General features: G+C 47.4%; 1 protein-coding gene across 3 annotated transcripts in view; it reads right to left on the bottom strand.

The window, feature by feature from the left end:
- Positions 1–2296: 2296 nt before the first annotated feature.
- Positions 2297–22304, bottom strand: part of zdbf2 (zinc finger, DBF-type containing 2) — a 28305-nt gene continuing 8297 nt past the window's right edge. The window contains exons 1-6 of one of the 3 annotated variants that reach the window (XM_048621409.1): positions 20987–21026; positions 19880–19964; positions 14421–14472; positions 11209–11314; positions 7829–7956; positions 2297–5495 (exon numbers count right to left, since the gene is read on the bottom strand). In XM_048621409.1, coding sequence (XP_048477366.1) covers positions 2540–5495; positions 7829–7956; positions 11209–11314; positions 14421–14437 — 3207 coding nt within the window. In that variant the 5' untranslated portion in view covers positions 14438–14472; positions 19880–19964; positions 20987–21026 and the 3' untranslated portion in view covers positions 2297–2539. Of the gene's footprint in view, positions 5496–7828; positions 7957–11208; positions 11338–14420; positions 14473–19879; positions 19965–20986; positions 21027–22304 lie in introns of those variants that run through there. The other 2 variants (XM_020510906.2, XM_048621410.1) reach the window with 2 other exon arrangements.

The following is a 22304-nucleotide window of genomic DNA, read 5'->3' as shown; positions in this document are numbered from 1 at the left end:
ACATTTATCAACATCCAAGACCAAGCCAGACGACTTAGACAACCGCTTTCCTCTGCCGCGTACTCAGTGACAGAAAAGTTTCCTGAAACTTTCCTGAGGAGGCACAAGTTTTACCCAGCAGTTGGTAACACTTTGCAAATGAACCTAGACAGTAAGGCTCGTTGACCCGCTTGCTACAATTGTCTTCATATACTGGGGACTTCCATTGTGAAGGGTTACTCAACTAAGGGCAGTTTTGAGAAAGGGTCACTGAAACTGAAAACGTTAACTCCGATTTCTCTCCTCAGATACTGCCGGACCCACTGAAGCTTTCCGGCAATTTCTGATTTGGCTTCCGATTTCCGGCATCCGCAGTTCTTTCGGTTTTTATTTTGACTTCTGTCAGGGGGGTCTGACGGAAGTCAAGTGTGGAGGAAGGCTTTAATGATTTTTCTCCATCTGCTTCCAGACCCTAAGAAACAGGAACGGCCCCCTCCCAGCTTGCTCCGCTAGTCAAGAGGATCACAGCCCAATCTGGCGTCCCTCACATGCACTTTGGCTGCCCTTTCCCCGATTGAGCGAGAATCTGTTTATTTCAACCTGAAATAGACACGAAGAGCTGCGTCCCTCTCCCCCACATACACGCAGCCCTCTCTCGCAAGGAGTTCCACAGACAAACAACCCCTTACCATCTCAACCTTGAGTTGGGGGACACGCTTGCCCAGACATAACAAGGTGTAGAGCTGGATGAACACAGCAGGCCAAGCAGCATCAGAGGAGCAGGAAGGCTGACGTTTCGGGCCTAGACCCTCCTGCAGGGGTAGCCTCCTGCATATGCGGCAACCCCTCAGGGACCGGCGGGGCGTCCAAGCCGACCCCAAAGCCGGCAACCCGGCAGTGGCCCTTTGACAGGTCTTACGCGCCAGCTTGAAGAGAGAAGCGGCTGAGAGCACCTGGACACAGGTCTCCACGGCAAAGAAAGTTCATGGATTTGGGGAAAAAAAACTTTTTTCCTCCCCTTTACCTGATCGTCCTGTAAGACGAGGACAGAAGTACAAAGGTGGCAATTAATAAATCCAATTGAGATTTTTTTTCCTTTGGGGGTGGGGGAATGCTTCTTTTAAAAATAAACAAAACTAGCACGTGAGACAAGACGACGCAGAGCTGGATGAACACAGTAGGCCAAGCAGAAAGAGCCTTTCTGCTCCTATGATGCTGCTTGGCCTGCTGTGTTCATCCAGCTCTGCACCTTGTTGTCTCGGATTCTCCAGCATCTGCAGTTCCTACTATCTCTGAAAACTAGCAAGTGTGCGGGTAGAATGTGAAACTTGTCATCACCAACATGAGAAGAACAGCAAACTTTGTTTTAACCGGCACCTTGTGAACCACCCCACTCAAAAAACCTGCAAAAAAAACCTACTGGGTTTGTCTGTCCAATTTTTTTTAAAATTTATTTAACTCAACGTAAATTTACTTGCTGGATTGAACACCCACACAAAACATCAACGGTTGATTAATTTCAAGTTAATTTCTCATCAAATGTCCAAATTGTAAGTTGAGGGCGGGAGTGAGAAACTGTTACATTTTCTTTAAGGCGAAGTCACATTATCATGTAAGTGATTTATGCTGTAAATAATGTGCAAAGTGACGTGTATAACCCCTGCATTACATTTCTATTACTGCGTGTTTTTACATTGACTGTGTGGACCTTTTGATTATCTGGAATATTGAATCAACCACTCTTGGCCCTGTAAGGTGCTGGTTAACAAAACAGTTTGCTATTTTCAAGTCAACCTGTTCAGAGATGTCATGGAGCAGGTGGGACCTGAAGCCAGGCCTCCTGCCTCAGTGGCGGGACACTGGGGTAAGATGAGGCTCTTTGGTTAAAAGCTTAGCACAAGTTATCTCTCCAGTATGTGATAGCTGTCTATGCTCCTCTGGGAACACAGCACACTAACTTGAAGGGGAATCTCAATGCTGGGGGGTAGGGGAATAGACAGAAGGCTAAGGGGTTGGGAAATAGACAGAAGGAAGGTCAAAAGGAGAGAATTGAAACAAAGCAGCTTAAACCCTAGCTTAGACTAGGTAGAACAAACAGTCCAGACACTCCAAACATGAAGAATGTGGCATAGTGGCAGTATCCCTACCCAGAAGGTCTGGGTTCAAGTCTCATCTACTCCAGATATATGTGTCAAGTCTGGCTAGCTGGATTCAAAGCATCTAAAACTACAAAAACCATCCGAGGTGCGCTTTGTAACAAAATCGCTCAGTGCTCCAATGTTTGAACTCAAGACACTGTAAAGAAAAACGCCAGGGCTCTTTATAAAAATACAGGCTGCAATTTTTTTTGTGTGTGTGTTTCAGCTGCAAATTCCCTGAAGTACTTCATACAAATAGAAATAATAAAAAAAAACACTCAACGATTTAGAGAGGCAGACGGTGCAAGGGAGGGGAAGGTCAGAAATGGGCCTTGGAGGTGTTGGTGTTGGTGGTAGACAGTCAGGAGGCTGCCCCAGCCCCACAAATGGAGAATGATGGAGGGTGATGTAGGGCAAGGGGCTCACTTTCTCTTGCGGGTGGCCTGGCGAGGGCTTTGCCGGGGGACAACCACCACCTCGGCCTCCCTCCGCAGCGCCATCCTGCCCGAGGCAGCGTCCCTGGAAGCAGGCCTGAGACGGGGCCTGCGGCTGGGTGGGGGACTGGCGGTAGGTGGACCCGTGTCAGAGTGGGATGAGGCGCCCCTGAGGGCAGGCCGGGGCTCCGGAGGAGCTCCGGCGGCGCCATCCTCCTTGCTCCCATCCCCATCACCGTCCTCCAACTCCTCCTCTTCCTCCTCACAGCCCGTCACCCGTCCTTCTCCAGAGCCTTGCCTCGGGCCCTCCTTGTCCGGAGGCTTCCGGCTCCTGGGGCCCACGTACACCTGGAGCTTGCCGAAAGGCGACTCGGGCGTCTCCTTCCTCAGCGGTGACAGGAGGCCGCTCTTGGGCTCCGACAGGAGGTGGTGGCGGCGGCGGCGAGGGCAGCGCTGGTGCTGAGGAGGAGCAGGCGGAGGCCTCAGCCCCCCGTCCGAGCCCAGTGAGCGGGACAGGGATGGCTGGCGGGAGCTGGAGGCCACGCCGGTGCTTTTGGACGGGCACTCACTGCCGGGGCTCTCGCCAGGAGGCCGCTCCTTGAGGGAAGAGGACGAGGGGGCGGCGGCAGCAGTAGGCCACAGGCCTGAGGCCTGGTTATTACCCGGATGCGGGAGCGCCGCGGTGGGGACCGCTCCTCCTCCCACGGCCTTGATCCGCGACTTGTCGGCAAGCTGCCCCATATTGATGTCCGGGCTCAGGCTCCTGAAGAGCTGCCGCACATGGTGGGCTCCGGGCGGCGTTCCGACGATCCTGTTGGTGGTCGGATCATAGTACCTGACCGGCGACTTCTTGTACTTGTACTTGGCCGGGCTGGCGCCGTCGTCGGATGCCTTCGAGGTCCTCTTGGCCTCGTGGCAGGCAGCCTGCGCGGCCGACGCAAAGTCCGGCGACGACAGCACGTAGATGACGGTCCGTGGCTGCACCGGGCTCATGATCTTGCGGTAGGCCCTGGGCAGCCGCATCGAGCACAGCCTGGCCTTAGCGCCAGGCCTGTCCTCAGCCTCAGCCTCGGTGCCAGCCCACACGTTCTCGGGCTCCTGCTCCGCCCGCCGTGACTTCTTCTTGACCACCGGGTAGCTGGCCTCGCTGGTCTGGGTGCCGTGGCTCACCTTCACCACCTGGCAGCGGGACGCCAGGCGGCAGTGCCTCAGGCCTGGCTTCTTGCCCGCCTCTGGCCTGCAGGCTTCTGGCTTGGGCTCCGCCTCGTCGTTGGCCTCCTGCAAGTGGGGCAAAGCCCCGGCGTTTTCGGCTGATGCCTTGGAGGGGGCCTGCGGTGCGTCTTTGTGGCAGGACCGGTGCTTTCTGCGTTGCTTCTTGCCGCAGTTGGCCAACGACTCGCTGTCGAAGTAACATAAGTACCGCCCCTCCTTGAACTCTTTGACCAGCGCCTCCACCTTCAGATCATCCTCCGCCATGATTTCCGACCAGGTCTTCCCGGCGAAGGAGGCGGGTACGCAGGGCAGCGACCGAAGCTTCCGATCGCCTTCGGGAGCCTGCTGCCCGTCTCCCGTCTGGTCCGCCTTGGCGTGGCTCTCCGAGCGGGCAGGGCACTCCTCGTCTGTTTTGTCGCACTCCTCCGGCCGGAAGCGCAGGACGGAGCTCAGCTGGGTTTTGTAGCCTCGGTCGTCGAGGGTTATCTGGGTATCCGTCAGCAGCTCCAAGTCCTTGCTGGCCACCCGCGAGCAGTCTTTCTCCACCTTGACGGAGGTGTCCCACTCGGAGCTGCTGGTCGACTTCAGGTGCCCCAGCTGACTGCCAAGGGAACAGATGCTGCCACCGGAGCTGCCGTCCTCGCCCGCGGCTTGACGCTGGCCCCCGGCCTTTCTTTCGCTGGAAAGGCTTAAAGAGAGCATCTTCTTGAAGCAAGATGCCGTATCACGCATTGCCTGCCTGCTGCAGACCAGGTCACCGCTGTTCAAAGGTGCACTTGGATGGTGCTCTCCTTCGGGGGGCCATTTCCTGCCTGGAACGCTGCTCTGCAGGCCCGCCTCCACTGCCTTCCTTTTCTTCTCAAGCTGACAAAAGGTAGGCACCCCCTTGACCTCCGCTGCTGAATTCTCGCTGTCGCTGTCCTGAGACTGTGGTGTCCGCCTGTTGCAGTACTTCTGAATGACTGTCTCGATGGTCTCCGACACCAGGTCCTCGATGCGGTCCACCATCTTCGCCTCCCTGAGGTCGCTGAGGCAGGTGGCAGCGTTCCTGTTCTGCGGCCTGCACTCCTCGGCTTGGCTTCGCCCAGCGGCGCAGCGCGGGCTGCCGGGCCCGGTGTAGTCCCTGAGTTGAGGAAGAGGGGAGCCCGCCGTGGCACCCTGAGAGGTAACATGGTGCAGCCTGGAAGAGCGAAAAGCTGGCCCCGCAGAGACGTTGGGAAAGTTCGTTTGAGGGGGATTCCAGTTTTCGTGCGGCTCGCACCTGGGTTGGCTGACAGCCGGCGGGTTGGTTTTATCGTGGTCTTTTATTCCTTTCCTCGGCGTCGGTCTGTACAGGCCCAAATCGATCCGATGTCCGTGCCGATCCGCTTTGCCGCACGAGAGGACGCCTTCAGTCACTCCCAGAAAAGCAGTCCTTCGCAAGCCTTTAGATGTCACAGAGCTGATGTCAATCAAGTGCTCCCCACACACCGTCTCTTTAGCCGCGGTGTCTCTGTGACCCAGTGGAGCACCAACAGACACGGGAGATGATACACTGGCTTTAACCCGATTGCAACTTGCCACGTTCTTCCCCACCATCAAGTGCGCCGATCGGATGGATTCGTTATCCGTGCTGGGTAACTCCTCCCTGGTCCCAACGGTCTCCTTGTCATCTTGGTAGGAGTATATGTCTGCCAGCTCCTTCTTGGGGAGAAGTGGGGCACTAATGGAGGGCAGATCCATGTACGTCGACCTGAGGAGTACAAGCCAAGAAGTTAACAACAGTTTCGTGTTCCCAGGGCTTGAATATTGCTGAAACCGGAGACGTGTTGCCACAGCGCTTCAATCTGCACCCAATAGAACAAATGCAGAAGTGTCCAATTTCAAACAAACAATCACAACAAGCTACGCAACGGGAGAAAAGGCTGACTGGTTGACAAGTCAACTCTGGTTGGCTAAAGATGCTACGGTAGAGAAAGACCTGAGGAAACATAGGCTGCTTGGTAATTCAAAATAAAAAGACACAAGGCTTGAAGATATTCCCTTTCTTTGGCATAAATTGTTGCGATAATTTGAAGTTTGGCATTACTGCATCTGTCTTGATTGGTAAAATGTTTCGCTTTGTAAAACGTATGGCACTTTTCGACAACAGTGGAGTTGTGTTAGTGGACAGGGTGGCGAAGGTGGTGTTTGGTGCGCTTGCTTTGGTTGGTCAGTGCATTGAGTATAGGTTTTGGGAGGTCATGTTGCGGCTGTACAGGACATCGGTGAGGCCACTTTGGAAATACTGCATTCAATTCTGGTCTCCCTGCTATAGGAAAGATGTTGTTATACTTGAAAGGGTTCAGAAAAGATTTACAAGGATGTTGCCAGGGTTGGAGGGTTTGAGCTATTGGAGATGCTGAATAAGGCTGGGGCTAATTTCCCTGGAGCGTCGGAGGCTGAAGGGTGACATTACAGAAGTTTATAAAATCATGAGGGGCATGGATAGGGTGAATAGCCAAGGTCTCTGCCCTGTGATGGGGGAGTTCAGAACCAGAAGGTTTAAGATGAGGGGGGAAAAGATACAAAAGGGTGCTTAGGGCAACTTTTTCCATGCAGAGGGTGGTGTGTGTATGAAATGATCTGCCAGAGGAAGTGGTGGAGGCTGGTATAATTACAACATTTAGAAGGCATCTGGATGGGTACATGAATAGGAAGGGTTTAGAGGGATATGGGCCAAATGCGACTAGATTAATTTAGGATATCTGGTTGGCAAGGACAAGTTAGACTGGAGGGTCTTTTTTCCATGCTGTACAACTCTACGTCTCTACGTGGCAAGAGAAGCAACACTCCAGATGAAATAAGGATCGAGCTTCTCAGTTAATGTCAATGCCAGTAGCTTAACAAAAAAGGTTGGTATGGCAAATCGGCAAACCATGACTGCTTGAAGTACATTGTATTGAGCATTCTACTTTAGGCAGGGAGGATCATCATGCATCTGAACAATTCTCCCCTACCCCTACTTGGGCAAACATCAAAATGCTCAAAAAGGAAAGGACGTGCATTTTATACAGCACCTTTCATGGCCTCAGCACCTGAACCACTTTACAGCCAATAAAGTATTTCATGTGCTGTTTTGATTTTGTTAGAGCCTAGATGATTCTTTTACACTTTAAGCAGTTCTGCTCATCACCGTTCTGCCATCTTAGGCCCATTGATAAGTGGTAGGAAAGAGCTTCATGAGGTTCTCTCGCTGTTTTGAACTATTAAAATATTCTTAAGTGCTCGCAACTAGGAATTCACAGAGGCAATGGCAAATATGCCAATCTACCTTAATCAGATCACAGTTCTATAACTTTTATGCTGCACATACAAGGCCACGTGCATAGACAGCGACGAGGTGCACAGACCAGCTCTCGGGACCGTCAGGTGCTAAGTGGTGGAGAGTTACAGTGTTCATACCAACGGGGTATTGAGTACAAGAGTTGGCAGGTCATGTTACAGTTGTATAGGACTTTGGTTCAACCACATTTGGAATACTGCATACAGTTCTGGTCGCCACATTACCAAAAGGACGTGGATGCTTTGGAGGGGGTGCAGGGGAGGTTCACCAGGATGTTGCCTGGTATGGAGGGCGCTAGCTATGAAAAGAGGTTGAATAGATTAGGATTATTTACATTAGAAAGACAGAGGTTGAGGGGGGACCTGATTGAGGTCTACAAAATCATGAGAGGTATAGACAGGGTGGATAGCAAGAAGCTTTTTCCCCCCAGAGTGGGGGACTCAATTACTAGGGGTCATGATTTCAAGGGGAGAGGGGAAAAGTTTAAGGGAGATATGCATGGAAAGTTCTTTACGCAGAGGGTGGTGGGTGCCTGGAATGCGTTGCCAGTGGAGGTGGTAGAGGTGGGCACGATAGCGTCATTTAAGATGTATCTAGACAAATACATGAATGGGAAGGGAGCAGAGGGATACAGATCCTGGGAAAATAGGTGACAGGTTTAGATAGAGGATCTGGATCGGCACAGGCTTGGAGGGCCGAAGGGCCTGTTCCTGTGCTGTAATTTTCTTTATTCTTCATGTCTAAGAGTGCCCTTGGTTTACCTGTTGTCCTTATATCGGGAAGGGTGGTACTGGATGACATCCTGCAGGAAGCGTTCCATGAGGCTTTTAGCTGGTCTTTGGCTCCTGGACTCACTGGCAAATTGCCGGTGCCGAGTGGTCTGAAGGTGCTGAGCAGAAACAAAGCACAAAACGTTATAGTGAGTGCTACTTGGCCAATATTACACTCTATTTCATTTGCAGCTACCTTCACCCCACCTCACTCCCTCTTTGAAAGAGTCTTGACCTGGCTTAGGATATATACCCAAGCGTATGAGAAGTTCACTCCTTGGAGTGGCTGCACTACCAGACAGTTGCTCTCCAGCCTCACTCTCAGAAACTGTTCCTATCCCCTTGCATGGGCTCCCTTACAAACTGCATTCAGCATTAGAGAACCTGCCACGTGCTGCCTCCTCTTTGCGGAGCTGCCGCAGCTCACCTTAACCATCTGCTACCAACTCTCGCCAAGTGCTTCAGCAGGGGCCAGCATGGGTGGGCAGCACGGTGGCTCAGTGGTTAGCGCTGCTGCCTCACAACGCCAAGGACACGGGTTCGATCCCGCCCTCAGGCGACTGTCTGTGTGGAGTTTGCACATTCTCTCCGCAGCTGCAGAGTTTCTGCCAGGTGCTCCAGTTCCTCCCACAGTCCAAAGATGTGTCGGTTAGGTGGATTGGCTATGCTAAATTGTCCCATGATGTGCAGGCTAGGTGGAGTAGCCATGGGAAATGCAGGGTTAGATGGGGGGGTCTGGGTGGGCTCGAAGGGCCAAATGGCCTGCTTCCACACTGCAGGGATTCCGAGACAGGTTGGGAAGGAGCCTGGGATCTTCCTGTGCCGTATGGCAGCCGCAAGCTGCTATAACCAACTGGAGCGAGTGGGAGAGGTTGTACACATCTAGTTTCAAAGGGGTGCCTGGACTCTTTCTCCAACAGGAGCGTGCGCGCTCCTAGAGCCGAGCAACATCTTCATGGGATTGTCACAAGATTAAAAACCAGACAGAACACACATATCACTTTCGCAGAGGCGATGAAGCCTCAATGATTTTCATTTCTTAACAATTCTGGGGGAAATCGGGACAGAAAACTGCGTGAATTAATTTGCCGAAGAGAAACGGGCAGCAATTTTAGCACCGTAGATGGGAGCACGCAAGACATTTTGAAGGCTCAATTCAATTTGGCAACACAGATTTCAGTGTAGCTTTTGTCTGAAAAGTCAACAATATTAGGATGCAGAGCAGGTAGGACGTGAACCTGGGCCTCCTGGCTCGGAGGCAGGGACACTACCACTGCGCCGCAAAAGCCCCCAAAATTGATTTCAGTGTAGGCAAGTAGAGACGATTTGGGCTTTAAGGATAAAACACAGTACTTCCGACACAGCAAATAGCTGGAAGCAGCAGAGTGCCGGAGAGACTTGGGGAATCTGGGAAATCCATGAAAATGTCACAAATTGGTATGGAAAGTAATCAAAATTCCAAATGGAACGCTCGCCTTTCAGACTAGAGGTAAAGAATACGAGAAGTCAGTCATTCTTTAGCTAAACAACCCCAAGAAACTAAACCTAGCTCTGGACACTTCAGGAAGGATATATATTGGTTGAGTGGGGATGGTGTTTCTTTACCCAAAGGATTAAGTTACAAGTATTGCTCAAAATAGGACTGGAATTTAAAAAGTTAAGGGGCTGTTTGTAGCTTTCAAAATACTAAAGGAAACTGATAGGGTAAAGAAGGGAAAACCACTTCTGATTGGACAGCCCGAGACTAGGCACCAGTATTGAAGCTTTACAGCCTAACTTTCGAGACAACTTTTTTTATTCTCTCATGGCCTTTGTTGGCCAGCATTTATTGCCCAGCCCTAGCTGCCCTCGAGAAGGTGGTATGGAGCTGTCTTCTTCAACTGCTGGAGTCCATGTGCTGTGTGGGTTGACCTACAATGCTGTTCGGCAGGGCTGGGGTTGGAGTTTCAGGATTTTTACCCAGCAACACTGAAGGAACAACGAAATATTTCCAAGTCAGGATGGCGAGTGTAACTTGCAGATGGTGGTGGTTTTCCCAGGTATCTGCTGCCCTTGTCCTTCTCGATGGAAGTAATCATAGGTTTGGAAGGGGTTAAGGGATCTTTGGTGAATTTCTGCAGTGCATCTTGTAGGTAGTATACAGTGCTGCTACTAAGCGTCAGTGGTAAAGGGAGTGGATGCTTGTGGACATGGTGCCAATCAAGCGGGCTGCTTTGTCCTGGATGGTGTCAAAGCTTCCTGTGTTGTTGGAGCTGCACCCATCCAGGCAAGTGGGAAGCATTCCATCACTATCTTGACTTTGCCTTGTAAAGTGGTGGACAGCCTTTGGGAAGTCAGGAAGTGAGTTACTCACCGCAGTGTTCCTAGCCTCTGACTTGCTCTTATAGTAAGTGTATTTATCCAGCAAGTCCAGCCGAGTTTCCGGTCAATAATAACCTCCCCTCCCCACCCAACCAGGAAGTTGATAGTCGGGGATTCAGTGATGGTAACACCATTGAGTGTCAAGGGGTAGTGGTTAGGTTGTCTCTTATTGGATATGGTTATTGACTGGCATTTGTGTGGCATGAATGTTATTTGAAAATTGTCAGCCCAAGCCTGGATATTGTCTAGATCTTGTTGCCTTTGAACACGGACTGTTCAGTAACTGAGGAGTCGGGAATGGTGCTGAACATTGTACCATACTATCATCAGTGAACATCCTGGAGGAAGATCATTGGTGGTGGGACTGAAGATGGTCGAGCCTAAGACACTACCGTGAGGAACTCCTACAGAAACACCCTGGAGCTGATTATTATTGAACTACGTGCCAAGCCTGACTCCAACCAGTGCAGAGATTTTCCCCCGTTTTCCATTAGAATAGGAACTCCTCTTTTAAAAGGCGATTGATGTGAGGTCGCTGACAGTCACTGTTTCTGCTCTGTGATCTGGTTCAGGATCCACAGAAACTGGCGGACCCGTGGAGTATTTCCAACGTTTTGTTTCAGATTTCCAGCTTCGGCATCATTTTGCTTTCACGTTACCGCTCTATTGATATTGGTCAAGGGAAAATACATGGGCCGGGAAAGCAGAGAGAACTGCCCTGCTTTGCTTCAGGTACAGCTGCGTAATCCTTTTTAATCACCTTGGGGAAGTGAATAGGCCATCAAGCTCAATAGCATCGCTGACAGTGCAGCCTTCCATCAGCACTGCACTGGATTGTCAGCCAAGGTTAAATGCGGAATTCTCTGCCCCTCAGCTCAAATCCCTGACCTTCCCGTTCAGAAGCGGATGCGCCAGTAACCCAAGATGACGACCACGGGGGCCTGCATTGTCAAGTTATCCTAGACTCAATTTATTTTTTGACAATTGTGAAGCACTCACACTATCCTTACCTGTTCCAGACAGGTATACAACTCTTTACAGCAGCCGCAATAGCCTCGTCTGCTCTGTTTCGAGAACGTCTCTGGTATTGGCTGTTCCTGGTGTGGTCCGTCACCACTGCAAAGGCCAAAAGCAGCACACTAATGCTATTAGATACACATCACATAGCAAGCTGACCTGGGCTAAACCAAGTATTGTTTTAACAGAAACACCAAACAGTAGATACTGTGTACAAGGATGAGGAAATTGCCATCTCTCACTTTCATCAATAGGGTCATGTCCCCAGTAAGGAAATGATGCAGTGTACTGGTTGTGTGACTCTTGCACTGGTAATCGAGAGAATGGAGCCCAAACCCCATCATGATAAACTGAGAAATTCAGCTGTGTAAGATTGCCTGGGAAAATGAAAATCTGATATTAATAGAAATGATCTTCAAGGCTTTGCTAAGGAGAGCCAATAGATGTCCTTTAGGGAAGGAAAGCTTCCATCTTTAACTGGTTGATATTGTAACTAAAGCCTCAGAATAATGTAACAGCAAAAATACTGTAGATGTTGGAAATCTGAAATGAAAACAGATATTGCTGACGAAACTCAGCAGGTCTGTCCGCATCTGCTGAGAGAGAAAAACGGTTGACGTTTTGAATCCAAAGACTCTTAGGTGAGTCTGAATTGCAAAAAGGCTTTGGACTCAAAACATCAACTCTTTTTCTCTCTCCACAGACGCTGACAGACCTGTTGAGTTTCTCCAGTGATTTCCGTTTTTAATCCCACAATAATGTTAACCCCACACCACAAAATGGCTTAGCAAGCCATGCAGTTCTCTCATCTCCTCACCCTAACTAGGATGGTGAACAAATCCCAGTCTTGCCAGTGATAACGAGAAGGAATAAATCGGAAGATGAGAAAAAGAAAGTTTCAGACTTTAGAACGGTTCTGTCAGACTCTCCGAAATGATGGAATGGGCAATTTCCTCCCACTTTATTTATAAAAAGTTGGAATTGCTTATGTTGCTTAACCTCTGTCTCTACTGCCTAGTGACTGCGGTCTTTGCCTTCCTGTCTAAAGGCACCAGACGTGCTGGGCACTGTTTCCGCTTGGCATCAGGTATTCTCTTTCAATTCCTCAATTTTCACATTGAACTTGAACATTACTCTGATGTATCCCTTAGTGAAGGCACTCAGCCCCCTTTCTGGCCCCTCTCACATTCTAGCTATGGAGGGAGCGGGCTTCCACAATCATGAACCGGCATGCAGGATGTGACCCAAGATCAACTACGTCATCGAGGACGGATATTTGGAATTCCAGATATTCCTGGAGTTATTCGTGCTGTAGTTGTCCTGATGCTGTTATTGGGTCTGCACCGTGTTAAATTCATTCCATGCTTTGTTCCCTTTGAAGGGGACAATATGCGCAGTATAGCACATAGAAAAAGGGAAATCATTGCTCCCGCTGCTAAACAGTCTGTTCTCAAGTGTGCAACATAAGGCAAGAAATTATCGGATCATGGCAGCAATGTTCCCACAGGATGGCTTTAACATGCCTTATTTCATCAGTGGAGAATAAATGGCCTAGCCCCATTCACAAGATTGTGGCCTTAACTTTAAAAGGCAGACAGGATAGAGCCTGCTAAAACAATTTTGCACGCTCGACCACAGATTCAAACGTAAGAAATGTGTCATCAGATACATACAAGGGGAAAATCAGCCCAAAGTTGTCTACTATTGTCTACTTTGCCATGCATTGTGTGTGTGGGGGGGGATTCTTGAAGTTCTATGCAGTATAATACTGGCTTTATTGGAACCCTCAAACTGGGGCTGAGCCATTTGTTTACTATGCAACCTTAAAATGTTGAAAAAAGGTTTCATCAAAACCATCCTACAGAATAATGCACACCTCGACCAAACCCAATTTTCACTGCAGTGCGTAAATTCATGAACGGGCTAAGGGCTGTCACCTCTGGTCCTGTAAAGTGTGAAGTCTACCCCAGATTACCCTGTAAGGGCAAGGTACCAAAATACTTTTGCAACTCACGAAGGTAGCTGTTTCACACTGCTACTATGTCGAATTAACACAAGTGGTGTTCACCCTTTAAACAGGGCGCCACTGTCCAGCTAACAAGATGGTCCACCACAAAACTGAGTAATGTGGTCTATGAGTTTCAGTGCTGGTGTGGTGCTGTACATCCCAAAGACTGATGGGTCATTTCAAACAGTATGGCCCTTTGCTTGTTCACAACAATGTACAGACCATATCCAACTAGCCCATGTACACAAAACTCAACAAATATCCCACGTCACTGTGATTCCACGATAGGATAATTTAGCAAATGTTGACCAGACAGTCAAAGAATTACGCTGACGATTGATTTAGCATAGTCAGTCATGTATACTGAAAGTTGCATATATTAATATACATGTGGGGATAAAGAGCATCTCCACACAGTGCCTGTTTCACCTCAACCATATAGGTCGCAGCCATTCTCTGGTTCATTTCTCAAAGCTGTGCCTCGATCAAGCATCTTGTCTGGTTTAAAATGTATAAACAAAGGTTGGCAGTCAACTGTCAGTCATAACTAACTGGTGCATTCTCCATGGCGATCCCTTGACCCAAGTCCACTCGCTAACCAACTCTTATCTCATTCCTTTCAAATATTTTGCCCTTTGCTTTGGTATTGTTTTGAGAATTAACCTGATGGGTACAAAGTGGAAAGCTGCAATAATGTGTATTTTCTCAGTAAATACACAAGCGTTGATAATGTTCCATTTCTCACAGCACATGGCCGCAGAATAACAGTATCAAACTTGGGAGAGGCATAATTATGAGCCCAGACCTACTCAGAGTTCAGTCTAATTTGCAACAAGGCTCTTACACTCAGCAGAGGAGATCAAAGGATCCCAAAGCTGGTGACTGACATCATCCAGACCATCATTCACAGATGAAAATGTTTCAATCTCTGCCAAATGGTATTTGTCCTCTTCCAAAGCTAAGGTGCTTTAATATTCTCTAAGATGTGAACATATCTCTTCAAACAAATACTTCTGATGGTCATTTCCTTAACCCTGATGGAATTCTTGATAAATATATCCTAGATATTGCTTCTAATTCCCCTCCTTAGCCATCTAGCCAGACATTCTGGATGTCATTCAGTCAACTTGCTTCCTTTTCTAACAGATCCCAACATCTTTCAATTTGCCACTGGTCTTATAGAGTTGTCACACTTACCTGGCAGTGTCATTCATCTCTGCGAAGGACTCACTCACTCCTCTTGATGCACCTATCAGATCAAATGGAAATCAAACATCGCTGAATCCTCTGCCTCATTAGATTTTGTTAGTTTTTAAATTCAAGTATTCAATCCAAATTTCTTAAACATTGTAACTGTACCTCCACCCACCACTTCCTCTGGCAGTTCATTCCACACAAAAAAAACACTGGGTAAAAAAAGGAACAGCCGAGTTGATTAGCATCCATGTATTGAAGGGGAAGCTCGATGTGTGCACGAGGGAGAAAGGAACAGGACAGCATGCTGATAGGGAGAGATCAAGTAAGGGAGCAGAATATATACAACACAATTACCAGCACAGAACATTGGATGGAAGAGTTGGAGCCTGTGCTGTGTTCCGGTTTATTGATAACTGCATGTACAAAGTGTCAGAACTTGGAGATGAAGGTCATTGCTGACAACTTATTTTTCTGACACAAATTACAATCTGAGACAGAAATGATGTCAACATACAGAGGTCAAAATACTGCTGAGCCTCTTTAGCTCCGATTCCATTTTGGAGGAAGTGGTGGCATCCTATCACTGGATGAGTAAACCAAAGGGTTAATCCTCTTTGGAGAAGCATTCAAATCCCAATGAGGCAGCTGGTGGAATTTAAATTCAATGAATTAAACCTGGAATTGAAAGCTCGTTTCAATTTCATTATTACTTCTGACCATTACTACCAATGATGGTCATTAGGGTGGCATGATGGCACAGTGGTTAGCACCGCTGCCTCACAGCACCAGGGGTCTGGGTTCAATTCCATCCTCGGATAACCGTGTGGAGTTTGCACATTCTCCCCGTATCTGTGTGGGTTTCCTCCCACAGTCCAAAGATGTGCAGGTTAGGTGGATTGGCCATGTTAAATTGCCCATAGTGTCCCACGATGTGCAGGCTAAGTGGGTTAGCCATGGGAAATGCGGGGTACAGGGACAGGTTAGGGGTGGGTCTGGGTGGATTGCTCTTTGGAGGAGTGGCATGGACCTGATGGGCCAACTGGCCTGCTTACACACTGTAGGAGATTCTATGATGATATAAAACCATCTGACTCATGAATACCCTTCAGGGAAGGAAACCAGTCATCCCTACGCTGCCTGGCGTACATGCGACTCCAGACCCACAGCAATGCGATCAACTCTGAAGTGATCTGCAAAATGACTCTGACACACCACTCAGCTTGAGGGCAATTGTGGGTGAGCAACAAAGCTTCTTCCCCTCTGCTATCAGATTTCTGAACAGACCATTCAAAATCTGAATTTAATGTTGATCTCGCTCTTGGTGCGCCTTCTCTGCAGCCGTAACATTGTACTCCTCGCTCTGTTCTATTTCCCTAATGCACTTTGTATGGTGTGATCTGCTTGTACTGCACGCAAAACAAAACTTTTCACTGAACCTAGGTACATGTGACAATAATAAATCAAATCAAAACTTTTTTTTAAAAAAGTGCTGGACTTGTCAGTGATACATGTCCTATCAAAGACAAAGAAATCAAAAACTAATTTTTCCCTTGAACACCTCTGCAACAGTTATCAATTATTAACAGAAGAAAAAAAATACATCTTTAATCAGACTACACTCAAAAATACTGCCTTGGATGTAAAGCACTCGGTAGCAGCCTCAGATTATCAAAGGCACTACCTGCATACAACTAATTTCGTCTCAATTTAAGATCACTGCTTTCTCTTACCAATAATATCTCCAAAGACAACACATTAAAGACTCTATAGTAGCACTTTGTCGATGAAAGTGGCGTCCACATAGAACACTACAGCACAGGAATATGCTCTTTGGCCCAGGTTTGGCATCGAACGTGATGCCAAATTAACCTAATCCCTTCTGCCTGTCAATGGTCCAGATCCCTCCATTCCTTGCATATTCATGAGCTGATCTAAAAGCCCCTTAAACAGCCCTATTGTTTCTGCCTCCACCACTACCCCCGACAACACGTTCCAGACTCCTAACGCTTTCTAAAAGAACTTGCCCCTCACCCCTCCTTTGAAACCCCCGTTACCTTAAATGCATGCCCCTTAGTATTAGACATTTTAATTCTGGGAAAAAGATTCTGACTGTCAACCCTATCTATGCTTCTCATTTTTAGAAGCTTCTATCAGGTGTTAGTTTGTCCAATCTCTCCTTATGGCTCAAATTATCTCTTTGCTTTTCAGGGTAATTGTATATAGAATCCCTACAATGTGGAAACAGGCCCTTCGGCCCAACAAGTCCACACCGACCCTCAGAGCATCCCACCCAGACCCACTGCCCTATACCCCACCTAATCTACACATCCCAGGTCACTATGGGCAATTTAGCCTGGCCAAGCCACCATGTCTGCACATCTTTGGACTGTGGGAGGAAACCCACGCAGACATGGGGAGAATGTGCAAACTCCCACACAGTCGTCTGAGGCTGGAATTGAACCCGGGTCCGTGGCGCTGAGAGGTAGTGGTGCTAACCACTGAGCCACCGTGCCGCCCCATTTAATTGCCTGTTAAACTAAACTGAAGGGATATTGAGGGGTTAGCTAATCTCAGGGATTCGCTATCTCAGAGGCTGTTGCTGCAAAGTTTCAGTATTTCAAGGCCGAGGTAGTATTTTTGGACCTTTAGGTATCAATGGAGGACATGGGAATGTGCAGGAAGGTGAAGCTAAGTGGGCTCAAAGACCCAAACGGCCTCTTACTCTTAGGCTTGCCTGAGTAGAAGGAATTTTGAGTTGTTTCCAGTTGGCTGTCTTTTGTAAACCGAAACAAATACATACAAAACAGACTTGTGAATAACATGAAAGCACGTGCTGAGGTTCAGTGATTCTATCATCCAAAATGTGGCTCAAAAGAATTATTAAAGAATTGTTACGGGCATGCAAGGAGGACAGGTTGCAGAATTGAAAATACGGAGGATATAAAGAACTTGGTAAATTATATTAGTATCAGCAGCAGTCCTGCTCCAGTTAGAACAAAAATGTGCTTTAAGCATAACTCTAAATTGCAAATATCCTTTCCCTGTCTGTGAGCTAGCAGTGACTGGCAATGACCAATGTACAAAAGTGATGAATGAGATTAACCAAACTCCCCTTCTTCCCTTACACATACATCAACTCCTTACTTATCCCATTTATAAAGAAGCTGTTTTGGGACTTGTCAATCCTAGTTTTACAAGGAAACTAAAAGATAATTCAAAACACTGAATTAATGAGAGTCACAGACGTATACAGCATGGAAGCAGACCCATTGGTCCAACGCATCCATGCCAAGCAGATATCCCAAATTATTCCAGTCCCATTTGTCACCATTTGGCCCATATTCCTCCAAACCTTTCCCACTGATGTACCCATCCAGACGCCTTTTAAAATGTTGTAAATGTACCAGTCTCCACCATTTCCTCTGGCACCTGATTCCATAAATGCATCACCCTCTGCGTGAAAAAGTTGCCCCTCAGGTCCCTCTTAAATCTTTCCCCTCACCTTAAACCTGTTCTCTCTAGTTTTGGACTCCCTGGGAAAAAGACCTTGGCTATTCACCCTTGCATGCCCCTCACGATCTTATAAACCTCTCTAACTTCACCCCTCAGCCTCCAATGCTCCAGGGAAAATAGCCCCAGCGTATTCAGCCTCTCCTTACAACTCAAACCCTCCAACCCCGGCAACATCCTTGCTTGTTTTCCTGCACCTTCTCAACTTTCACAACAGTTACTGCTGAAAACAGGGTCTGCTGAATACATGACAGAGGAAAAAAATCTTCCACAGACTATCGAAAAAATTAAAGACAAGACAGCTGCGAGATCTTAAAAAGTCTGAGAGAAGCTGCCATAAACAGCAAATGCAGTAGCATCATTCTGTGTGGAACCATGGTGGAGGTGTTTTTGGGCTGGGGTGTGGAGGGGAGGGTGGAAGTCGGCAGAGGGAAGAGTGAAAGAGACAAACGAGAATGGAAGTGACAAAAGATGTGTTTTTGCCAGCAAGAGAGTTTTAAAAAAAAAAAATCAGCATTTTTAATAAGGTTAAGGAGATAGTCCAAGACGTCTTGTGGATCAGGTTTGACAAAACTACCGTTTTGAAATGTTCAAAAAGCCTTACAGTTAAAACAAGAACCCAATATTCACCGTACCTATCAACGTACATAGAAAGCTTATGGGTCCACTGGCTCTGATAACTTACAGCAAAGCGACTATGTCAAGACAGTCAGGAGCATTGCCACTGCCCCCAGCCACTCTGCAGGGAGCTGGACTTGTAGGTTGGAGGACAACCTTTACCAACAACTGCTATGTCCCCAGGCAAAAGAGAAACAAGCTGGGTTTTCAACCCTGCTGCATTAGTCCAAAATCAGCATCCATGCTGTCATCTTTGTGTATATAATTAGGAGGAATCAACACACATTCAGGCATATTGAACCAAAGCAATTTTGCTGATACAATGCTTTCTATCTCAAGGGAATTAATTAAGTGCATTGGTTAAACAAGCTTCCAAAAAAAAAAAAAGGAAAATCTAGACCACACTTACTGTTGAATGTTTGATATCAAATACCCTGAAGATAGGAACATGTGAAGTGGGAAATGGAATCTAAGATTTTAAAAGACTAAAAACACCATATACCATTGCCTCACAAGGCAGTTTGGCACATCATCAGTTGTTTACATAAGGCACTTAATGATCTCCCTGGTGAAGCTTGCTTCGTGGCTTTTCTCAGTAATTGCAAAAATATTCTATTCCGCTATTACGGTTCATAAACACTGCCTCCAAGGGCAGAGGGGGTGGGGCATGTGCCAAAAACAAAAAGGGGGTGATATCTTTAATATCACCTTTCACAACCACAGGGCACCCCAAAGTGGTTCGCAGCCAACAAAACACTTATTTTGAAGCACAGTGGCTGTTGTGAAATCGGTTGCCCTGTTTCCTATGTTATTTAGGGCAGACAGAGTGCGCTCACTATAATGCAGCAGCTGAAAAGTCAACACCTCCAACCTTGCCACTGGATAGCACACAACCGTGTGATAGTGTTGGAGACTCTGGAACAGGACCAGAACTCACGACCTTCTGAACCTGACACCAGACTGCTGCTGACTAGGCAGCAGCTGACACAGGACAAGTAGCAACTAATCTGCCAACTAATAATATGAATAGGTGAGTGCCTTAATTTTAAAAGAGCAGACAGAGCTGCATTCTAAGGATTTGCTGAGCATTTACGCAGCAGAATAGAGACCTCCATTTTATTAAATCTGTTGCTCAATTACTGATAGGCGTAACATATAAAATGCATAGAGTGATTGCTGGGGAAATAATAGGTTGGGCTCAGCATTCCAGCACTGGGTTTGAGTAGGGGACAACCAAATCATCATGTGTGGCTTCCTCCACCACCATCCTCCAACTTGCTTAGTGGAAAGGAGATGAGAATCTGTCAACCTCCTGGGTTTTGTTGCCTTACCTCTTTCACTCTCTGCAGTGTGAATAATTCATGGATTTGACCTGGTTGGTACCTCGCCCCACACAGCCATTCTTCAAGCGCTGCCCTGAAGAAATGAACGCGAACAGGTTACTCATGCAATGAGACCAAGCCCCTTACCTAACACACAAATAGCACTGATCTGCAACCCCCTAACCAGCCAGGGGGTGTTGAAGCGTAAAGCAGCATCCCCACCTCATCTCACGTCATTCTCAGATAAGATCCACAATTGCAATGCAGGTAGAGAACAAAACCTGAAAATTCTGATGAAGGGTCTAGGCCCGAAACGTCAGCCTCTCTGCTCCTATGATGCTGCTTGGCCTGCTGTGTTCATCCAGCCCTGCACCTTGTTGTCTCTGAAAATTCTCCACCTGTCCGACACAGCACCAGGTCAGGTTCAACCAGTGAGCCACAGAGACAGACTTAAATTATCCTGAACCATGAAGTGGTCACTGTTCCAACAGCCTATCCTACGCTGATTTAAAAGCAATCCCGGGCTACACCATGAAATATAATTCAGCTAATATGGAGTGCAAACAGGGTGGCAAATCCATTCAATCGCTGACACAACTAGGAAACGTGCCGGATCAGTCCGACTGCCCATGTTTACTGAAGGGAGCTGGGTCAGAGTGTTATGTACAGTACATTAATGAATAACATCTAACCCATTCAAACTGTTTCACCAATGGCCGCGTGAGGAGGTACATTAAATCAGTCAAGACCATTGAATTGTATAACACAATGCAGTAAAATATCCCATGTCACTTCGCAAGACCAAAGGAAATTTGACACCTAACCTACGTAGGGAGACATTCAGATAGTATTGGCCAAAGAAAGGAGGTTTTCAGCATCCAGGAAATTGAAAGTGGCAGAGGTTTGGTGCAGTTGCCATGTTTGAGCCTGGACAGCCAAAGGTACAACAACAAAACAAAAATGGACCGCACAAGAGATCCAGAAGTGATAGGGCTGCAGGAGATTGGAGAGGTAACGTCATACGGCCACTTACAAACAAGGATGAGAATTTTAAAATAGGTTGTTGCCAATGTAGGTCAATGAGTATAGGATGACAAGCGAACAGGGCGCCCTTACCTTTATCACTTAGGAATGACAGCGGCCTCGCTCTGCTGGTTGATTTATATTGCCAGGGCTGGAATAACTCGTTGCCCTGATAAAGAGCAATTTTTCTTAATATTTCATAGTTCATGGAAATTGCAGTGAATATTAAATTGCAGCTAGCTATCTTATTTTGTGTAATGCCGTCTCTGCTGAGACCATGTTGCACAACAATAGGTGGAGAATGTTTACAGCAGAAACATTCTCAATCCACACCACACAATAGACCAAGGGAATGTTCATAATATCAACATTCCAAGCCCACACCACACGGGGAGGGGGAGGGGGAGGGGGAGTCCTGTCTATCAGGCCTCACTGGAAGAGCTCTCCAATTAGAACCACTCTTTCACCATCCTCTTGCAGATATTTTTAATGAAAGCATCAATTTAATTCCCTCTTGAATGTCATTTTGAAATCCACTTGCATCATCCTTTGAAGTCAGTGCATTTCAGTTAAACAACCCCCTGAACCAAATGACCTCCCCCACTTGTTCTCTTGCACCTTGTAAATTCCCGGTTACCGACTCACCTACCGTATCAAAACTCTTCATAATTTTGAATTACCCGGTTAAATCTCCCTTTAACCTTCGCTGCTCCAGGGAGAACAGTCCTAACTTCTCTTCTCTCTCCACTCAAGTTCCCCTCTCTCCCGGAATCGTTCTGAGACTTCTCCTCTTGGAACCTCTCAAAAGGCCTCCTTTGGACAAATACTACAACTGAAACCTGACCAGTCATCTCTGAAGTTCATTCAGAGAATGGTGTAGTTAAAAAAAAAAAACAAAGCTTAACTAACTTTAAAACTTTCTGAAATTAAAATATGCACCATTGGATTAAATTTTATTTCCTTAGATTTCATTCACACACCACACAGTGCACCCGTCTTGCATCCAAAAACCGTGCTATGCCAACGCACTAAAGTCCAAAATCACACATAGCTGGAGACAGCACTAGACTTAAATCAGAGATTTAAGTCTAATTGGCCATGTGGGTGACAGGGACTGCAGGAAAATATCAATGGCTTGGTTGGGTGAGAGGTAAATGGAATTCAATCCACAGAAGAGTAAAGTTAAGCATTTTGAGGCAAAGAAACCAAGGAAGGTACTGGGAGGGGGAGAGGAAGTGAGACTTTGGAGTGCATGTTCACAGGTCCCTGAAAGTGGCAGAACAGATAGGCAGGTGGCAAAGGCAGCAGGGAGTCACTGTGATGTATGGCACAGAAACAGACCCTTCGGTCCAACTCGTCCATGTCGACCAGATACCCTAAATTAATCTAGCCTCATTTTCCAACATTTGGC

The sequence above is a fragment of the Rhincodon typus genome, unplaced genomic scaffold (genome assembly GCF_021869965.1).
Source record: "Rhincodon typus isolate 14 unplaced genomic scaffold, sRhiTyp1.1 hic_rhity00000636, whole genome shotgun sequence".
Lineage (NCBI taxonomy): Eukaryota > Metazoa > Chordata > Chondrichthyes > Orectolobiformes > Rhincodontidae > Rhincodon > Rhincodon typus.
Note: the sequence above shows the minus strand (reverse complement) of the source record. Positions and strands in the feature narration are given on the sequence as shown.